The 9,193-nt window shown below is 33.8% G+C and overlaps 1 protein-coding gene across 1 annotated transcript; it reads left to right on the top strand.

The window, feature by feature from the left end:
* Positions 1-3: 3 nt before the first annotated feature.
* On the top strand, positions 4-7,931 carry LOC100378406 (N-acylneuraminate cytidylyltransferase-like). Its single transcript, XM_002731154.4, has 7 exons — positions 4-273; positions 670-822; positions 3,660-3,815; positions 5,073-5,211; positions 5,621-5,808; positions 5,983-6,210; positions 6,816-7,931. The coding sequence occupies exons 1-7, from the start codon at positions 108-110 to the stop codon at positions 6,983-6,985; spliced, it is 1,200 nt and encodes a 399-aa protein (XP_002731200.2). The 5' UTR covers positions 4-107; the 3' UTR covers positions 6,986-7,931.
* The last annotated feature ends 1,262 nt before the right edge of the window (positions 7,932-9,193 follow it).

The following is a 9,193-nucleotide window of genomic DNA, read 5'->3' on the forward strand; positions in this document are numbered from 1 at the left end:
CACAGCGCCGGTACAGCCACGCATATTTTGAGATCGTAGGGGCATGTTGGGAGTATCACAAACGGAACTAGATTTACTAAGTTGGGCAACGTGTTTATCTTATCGAAATGAATGGCGTCATATTACAACCTAAGATGCGAAAAGATAAGCGACATTTTGCCGCGGTGATACCGGCGAGAGGTGGCAGCAAGGGTATCAGACTGAAAAATATCAAACTACTTTGCGGCCAACCACTGCTTTCATGGGTGCTTCGAGCAATCATCGACTCCAATGGTAAGACGAAATTTACTCACAGTCCTTGTTTGACATTGGTGTCGTCGTATAATATTGTGTGAAAATGTTTCCTTACTCTTCTTAAAATAATTGAAATTATATAATTAATACAGTTTGTTAATGTGAAGAAAGTATGTCATTAAATTTGAGTATCCAAACCCCGTAAATCACTAATACTTGTTTTGGCCGATCAACCTGCACCATATATAATCTGTTATATACTAGTGTATAGCAAGGGTAAGGTCCTGTACCAGGACATAGCCGCTTCGTCCCATAGACGTCCATATATTGACATGAATAGATTGCAAGGCCCCTGTGATATCGTTCTGACATGCATGCATTTCTCACTCATATTAAAACATAAACCCATATTATTGCATAAATTTGTCCATCTAGAATTTGATAGTATTTGGGTGAGTACTGAAAATGCTGACATAGCCCGAGTAGCAGCTGAATGGGGCGCCCAGGTTCATCACAGGAGTCCCGAAGCAGCTCAGGACAATACTCTAGCGGTGGACACCATGACAGAGTTTGCTGAACATCATCCAGGTAACGTATTTTGAGATCAAGACAATTCTTTAAATTGCAGATACATCGTGAATATATTGCTTATTGGTATATAGGATCATGTGATTTTTTTTTGTTTAGATAAACACGACATTTATTCACGCGAATAACACACATGATACATGGGACTCTATGGGTGTGTGTGTAAAACATGGCCCGTTCAATTCGCAGTACATGTTCTTTTCAATTTAACATTGTATTTGCCCTGTGGTATACTCTGTGTTATGTACTTATTTTACTTCATATGGTAGCAGATGCCATGAGTTTACAGCCTTAATTTAAGCAACAAAAAACGTTTCACACACATTTACCCCCCCCGCATTTGAATAGTAAATACAATGTAGTAATACTTATTGTTATATGTTGTTCTGACCATTCATACTGTAAGCAGCATGTTAGCTCAATTATACGCTCCACGGAACTTAGCGATTAAAAAAATAATTAAAACTTGATAATAATATTATAAATTTGTTTGTTAATAAAGTATAGATTTAAATAGATTAATGATTCAGATGTTACGATGGCAACATGTGTGCATTGATTTGTTTTTCTAAAATGTAGCATATGTGGCGTGTTTATTATTTTTAGAGGCTGCCATTCAAGATTACTTAAACATATTTAATTGCAAATCTCTAAATTTTCGTTTAATTCTCGATGAGCGGTTTGCAGTGATTCTTATATCTTTGTTTAGTATGATATCAAGCTTAACTTATTGTTATGTAAACACACACCTTCAACTACATACATAGTAAGAAACGTTCAGATTTTGCTATATAATAATATAATGATCTGTCACTATTAGTAGCGCAATTGTGTTTGGTTTCGTTAGTATTTTATTTGTACCAATGTTCGAAGGCTTGTTTAATTAAGTTACTATGTGTTTTTAAATTATTAAAAACAATGGGTATTTTGTGTGAATAAATTAATTCAATAAAAAATATTTAAGAATATTGCACATGTGTATATTCAACGTCACATATTACTATATTTTAATCATTAGAGCCACTTTCTTCTCCTAGTTCGACTCCTGAAATTACTTGTTCGCTCTGCTACTGCTTATAATTTTAGTACGAAAGCTTCTCCCATTGACAAAGTCTCTCGGGAGAATTCAGGAATCACAGCTGCACTTGTCACATGTGTATTAGGGAAGCCACTGTGTGATGTGCTGGTATGTGCTGGCTCCAATCTGAAATTAGTTTTTCCCTCCGTTACAGCTTTTAATTTTTAATTTTTTAGTGCAACAAAAGCCTCTCCCGGTGATAATGTCTTTCTGAAAATTCACATTATTTATATTAGGAAAATCAGCATGGAGGTGTGCTGGTCTGCAACGGCCCCAATGTGATTAAAATCAATTTTATTGTTCTTTTTGTTTATTTTTTGGTTATTAAGTTTATATATATACATGTATATATATCGCATCTCGGTAAACAGATTTTAATCAGACTGCATCCGACAATATTGTGTCATTCAAACTAAACTTGGCACAGTTTTTTGATGCTAGGTGACCTGCATCTCATCATTTTCTCGTCCGATAAGTGCACAGGCTGAATACTACAACAGCATGTTATTCATTTAAAATTAGTTAATCTTAATAAACTATCTATACTTAATACCAATACGTTCTTCTGTACACTGTAGTCAACAAAGCCATGACACTGTATTTATAAATTCTAACGGAAATTACACGTTGGTAGCATTTGATCTTTTGGTGGTGCTGGTAAGCCATTATTCTGGTTCTAAATCACGTGCTCGTATCCTTTTCATCCTTTATAAACCACGCAGTAAATGTACTGTGTCTTTTAATATTCAATTATCGTTGTTTTATATTTGTGGCAACTTGCAATATTTGGAAAAAATAATCATTGAGAATAGCAATGAAGAACGATGATCACGGCATATAGAGAATACATATTTAGTTTGTGTTCTGTTTATCTGGTGGTAATCATACAAACACCAGATAATACCTCGTAGCGGCAAAAAACACGACAATACAAGATATAAATATGCAAATCAAAATATAAGCACAAGCTGTCTGTAATAGAAACCTACTCGCTGTACACATTAAAGTGCTGATGAAATGCTTGCTATTAATTAATTAATTAATTAATGAATTAATGAATTAATTGATTAATTAATGAATTAATTGATTGATTAATTTATTGAGTTATGTGTATTGATTGTAAATTTGAAAAAAGAAGAAAAAAAAAAAAAAAATAAATAAATAAATAAATAAATAAATAAATAAATAAATAAATAAATAAATAAATAAATAAATAAATAAATAAATAAATAAATAAATAAATAAATAAATAATTAATTAATTAATTATATACTATATTCTCGACGTTGTAACTTTCAATGAAAATTGTATTTAATTACATCGAAGTGGACAACTCAGAGTCTAACAGTGGCGCCGCGAGTGGCGTAAAACATCGATCACTAGATTTTCCTTGGAAATGTTTAAAGATTTCCAGTTATATTTCATCGACATTAATCAACGTAATAAGGCCACCCTAGGCCAAATATTACGATCATTATCCACAATCCCGGTTTTGTATACCACGTTTCCCGGTCATCATGTTGACGACCGGACAGACACTGATGAATAAAAGATACACACGAATCCAACTACGGTCAAAATAAATTGCAACAGATGATTAATTGTTTACAAAATGTTACAGATATACAATCACACCATTTGATAATGAACTTGTTTGGCAGATTTTCCCCCCTCCTTCCAAGTAGGAGAACTGTTTCCTTGTTTAAACATTATAACATTATATCATCGCACCAATGTCATATATTATGTTAATTCACAGAGGTAGATATATTAGCAATGATCCAATGTACATCGCCTCTCCTGCATCCTTGGATGTTGCACGAACCAGTCAAGATGATTAGGGAACACAACTATGACTCTGTCTTTGCTGTTTCTAGAAGACATCTTTTCAGGTGGAAAGAGATTCAGAAACCAGGTATAGTTAAGTTAGTGAGAATATTTACCATCATATATTATATTATTATATTATAAAATTTTATAATAATAATGTATTTGAGATGCTGTTGATCAAAAGTACAAAATAAGTTTACATTAATGTTATCTAATCATAATACAATCATACATATTCACACCAAATTTCAGCTAGTAGGCTTTCTTGAAAAATTATGTTTTATTACTAACTTTAAAATTATTTACCATTTTTTCTGCCTTAAAAACAAACTTTAATGCATCAGGTGAACACAGACAAGATGTACATTTTAAGTTATCTTTCTATGACTGACATGCATGAATGATTAAATACGCTGCATAATTATGTATACGCTGAAGTTCATTTATTTCTGTTACGGTATTACCATAGAAGAAAATGTTACAGTAAACATGTCTCGAAGTAATAATGGCTCGTATTAATGCATTGGTTGAAAGACGCGATTCATTATCAGAAAGTCGACTTAAATGCTAGAACCATGATTTACTAATCAATGTCACATGACTAGTCGTTGACAATTCAAAGTGACGCCAAGATTTATCATACAATTTCGAAATTGAAAATGTATACTCTAAAGAATCTAAAGATTATGTTGTTGCTGAGGCAACCAAGTACAATGGTCTCCGTTTTGTCGGTGTTCAATTTGAGTTTATTCTGATGCAACCAAGTACAATGGTCTCCGTTTTGTCGGTGTTCAATTTGAGTTTATTCTGATGCATCCACAACTGAATAGCACTGATGTGCCTAACAACTCTGTCATTGGCGACAATACAATCTTTAGAGATAGAGATAGAGATAAACGTTGTTGCTTGTCCTCGGCGAATAAGTGTTAGTTTAAATCGTAATTATCAATGATACCTGACAGTGTGGGTGTGCTCATCGTAAATAAGAAAGGTTTCCATGTGGTACGCCCGAAATCAACCATTATTTTGGCGATAATGTACCTTTCATTGTAGCACTTTGTGAACATTCTGTCGCGTAGGAATGTAAACACAATAACCTCCCCAAATTTCGATTAATAATTCAAGCTAGACTAATAAATATTAACATCGACGATATCAAAACCTGCACATAAATCAAACAAAACAATGTGAGTCATCCATGACACATTCTAACATAATATATCAACGTACATTGTAACTATAATATGAATATATCAACTTAATCTTATTATAATCAACATTCTAAATATAATTTACATGTTTATAGAACATTATTTGTTACCATGATTTCTATGTCATTCAGGGGAACTAACAGTGCCGGAAAATCTGAATCCAAGTTACAGACCCAACCGCCAAGCTTGGCCTGGCGAACTATATGAAAATGGTCAATTTTATATGTTTACTCGAGAATTACTGGACAAAAGACTATTTCAAGGTGGCAAGTAAGTATGAATGATCAATTACATATTCTATTACATCGGCGTGTCAAACAAATTTTAAAACATTCTCTTCTTACTGAAGAGGATTTTTTTAATATGGTGTTGTTTATACACATTGTTTCGTCACAAAAAACGCCCGGGTCAAGTAATTTTCTTTGTGGAATTTGTCGGGGATGCGCCCTTTATTGAAAGGCTTTATAATGCTTTCGAAATCTATTAAATCATATGAGCTATATAATATTGGATAAACAAATGTCGAGATACAACTTTCAGCATGTGATTTCAAGAAGCACGGCCCTTTGTCTAGCACACGTTCACCAAACCGTTCATAGCCTGGCACACTACCCCAATACATGTGTTTTATATATACATATTCTTTTCTTCTCATTATATTTTTACTCTAATCATACAGAGTCAGCTACTATGAACTACCCGAGGCAAGTAGTGTAGACATTGACACAGATTTAGATTGGTCGATAGTAGAACAGAGAGTCACCAAGTTTGGTTATTTTGGGTTGGAGAAGAAAAAGAATGTCAAGTTAGTGGTATTTGACGTTGATGGCGTTATCACCGATGACGAGATCCATATTAGTGACAAAGGTACAGTACAACATAAAACATTCCCCGTTCTTGTAATTAAAGTCGTCAGCTTGCACCATGTTGTTTTCGATATGGGATTTCAGTACCTAAATGTGTCACAAGTAAGAATTAATTATAGTTTACACATCAGTGTGTTGCTACGGATGCTCATCATTTGTTCATTCGTTTTTGAAGGCGAAGAATTCTGTTCCTATCATCGCAGTGATCTAGAAGGTATTAAACTCCTTAAGAAAGCCGGGATTGAGGTGCGCCTGTTAACTGAAAATAGCAATGCCCCGAGTGTGCGGCTAATAAGTGAGAAGATTGAATGTATGCTTGAGATTGGCGTCAAGAATAAGGTTGAGTTGCTTACCAAGTGGGTCGAGGAGTTGAACTTAGATTGGCAACAGGTAACATATATGGGTAAGTACCTGCATGTACGCATATGTTGTAAAACATGTATTATTTGTAAAACACGTGATCCATTGAGTGATACACAACATTTACTCATGTATACAAATGCACTGGTTTGGTGTCATTGTATTGCATTAGAACTTAGTAAACAATTAGAAATTAATCTCACTCAAGCAAAATACATAACTCGGGGAACTTTCGTTGGTAAACTGTGAATGATGTATGTAGCTGAATGGGATCCGTTATTCGGAAAAGAATCTGGAAAGGATTATACAATTTTAGCAAATTATAAAAAAAAAAAATATTAACCTCGAAAAAATCACTTTTTATTAGCCGTTGTATATACTAATAACATATATAATCATAGGCTGGCACATAAATAATTTATGAAAATGAAATTATTACGTTTGGTAAAATTATTATCAGTAATATTCGAGTCAACCATGTCAGCAAGACATGACGTAATGGCAGTCACGTACTGATCTGATCTGAATGTGGCAACAATCCATTACTCAATAACAAGAAAACAGAAAACAACATTCTGTGAAAATTGAGAATATGTTCTAACAGCTCAACTTGAGTAATTAAACAGGCTGCCTATCTTTATGTTACAGGCAATGATGAGACAGATATTCCAGCAATGAGAAAGTCAGGTCTTGGAGCTGCCCCTGCCGATGCACAGACTGAAACCCGATATGCTGCGCGTTTCATTGCAACCAATCGTGGTGGACGTGGCGCAGTTAGACAGTTTTGTGACTATATTCTACGTCTGAGTGAGAAATGATTCACTGTGTACGGCAAAATGTAGTCCATTTATAGTCACAGAGCCTTGAAAGGTGTACACAGTCAGCTTCTGCAGGTGAACATAAAAATAGAAAATCAACAAAAATATTATTCAACATTGCACGCAAAACAAATCTTGTCTGCAAATGTTTATGGAAGAGGGTATCCAGTTTTTCTGTTTCGACAGCGGTATGGTAGAATAGTGCTTATATCATATTGCCAGTTATTTGTAACTATATTCACATGGGAAAATCTTTAAAATACACATGTCCCTGTTATAAACAACGTATTGTATATATTTCTTCTACATAAATATACCGATAGAATTCCTGGAACAGACAACATTACTACGAAAAGCATAACAAAAATACAACAACGTCCTTTGGCGCGCCAAATTATATTACGTATTATTATATCCGGGTGCAACAAGACCCCTAACTGTACATACTGTAAAACCTGTCTTTTTAGCTAATCTGTAATTTCTTTAATTCAAGATGCAGCTAATTTAACGGAAAGTTACAGGGAGATAGTGAACACTTTAGCTAAATTGAGATTCTGTTAATTCATGCCAAGAGTCAAATTCGCTAAAATTGCATGTAGCTATTTCAAAGTGTAATTCGATTTTAAAAACATTCTGTATCAAACATGTTCACAAGGATATTTATATATTATTGACTATTATATAGTCCTGATCGTGGAAAATTATAATGAAATTCAATCATTTCGTTATGCAGTCAACATTTGGTCATCTGTTACAATGGTAGTTATTCGCATATTCCAATGTGATTTATTTTTCCTTGTTTTGATAGTCAATATTTAACCAGTTTTACCGCTGTTTTTTAGTATGGTGAACATAAATTAATCACAATTAATCCTAGTTGGTTATGTTATGTATGCTATGTAAGGTGAAGCAATTTATTGGATGAATAAACTCATATTGTAATATATTTTATTGTCTATTGTCTATTACATAACCATGACAATGCTGACATGTGATATACTTCAATGTCCAACATAATCTTTCTGGGTGGATAAAATTAACATTAAACATATATCGCTGATATACTATATATATAGTATATAGTTATATTATAAGTATATAGGGTTATTTACAAGACAAAAGCATTTTACGATAGTAACCAATATATATAAGTAGGTAAATGCCATTTTAATTGTCGTTTGATACCGAATGCGGTTGGCTCACTTTGGCACATTCAAACTTCTTGGCCTCAGACGCGTAAATAAATGTTCTTCAGCTCTTTGACAATCAGGGTGCTACCTACCGTGCAAGTGGCAACATACACGCATTTTTTACATCATAAAACTGTGCCAATATTGATATATATTTTAAACCTTTTTATTAATCGTCGTGAAAAATTACATGCACACAAGGCGGTTATAGGTTTTCTGAGAAAAGTGTCCAGGAAATTGAATAATAGAAATATATGTATTTCATTTGACAGCACGCAGATCCCTTATTTGTTTCTGTTTCAAATTGAAACTCATAATTTGTTAAATTGGCTTCAAATATGTCACTAGATTATAGGTATATTAGTTACTTTGTATTTAATGTAAGTGACCCTTAAGGATGTAAAGTTGAATAATATTGTGGTTGACTACACAGATATTTCTCATAGAGGTTTTTGAATGACGTGACAGTTGGAGGAAACGAAATACTAGTAGTTGATGGAATTGAATTCCATAAGTGTGCCCGGCGTCGCTAAAATGAGCTTAGTTTACTCTAAGGTATGTGGTTTACTGTGTTATAATTTTAACTGCCAGTGGGTGGATTTGAGATGAAGATCTGCCGCTGTAGCTGTGAATTTGGTCATTCGTTGTGAATCTTGTTTATATATGTTCTGCTGTACAACCATTCGTGGATTTATACACATGGGTAGCATGATACAACTGTCCTCGATTACTCAAGCTGAGCAATGTCATTGTTCAACATCAACATACTATGTCGTTTCTGTGAGCATATTTCTTCGCCTTTAGAATTCTCGAAATAATCAGACCTGCTCGATTGTGGAGTGCCTGCAATCTGTGGTGACTGCCAGTGTCTGCACAGTGATCAAACTGTGCTAATGCAAAGCTTGTCAACAAATAGTTAAGATGAGCTAAGAACAATACCATATAGATTGTAAACTGAGTTTGAAAATCGGTTACCCCGAACATGCTTTCGGTGTGTGAGGTGGCACGATTATATTTA

The sequence above is a fragment of the Saccoglossus kowalevskii genome, chromosome 8, assembly GCF_978046115.1.
Source record: "Saccoglossus kowalevskii chromosome 8, keSacKowa6.1, whole genome shotgun sequence".
NCBI lineage: Eukaryota > Metazoa > Hemichordata > Enteropneusta > Harrimaniidae > Saccoglossus > Saccoglossus kowalevskii.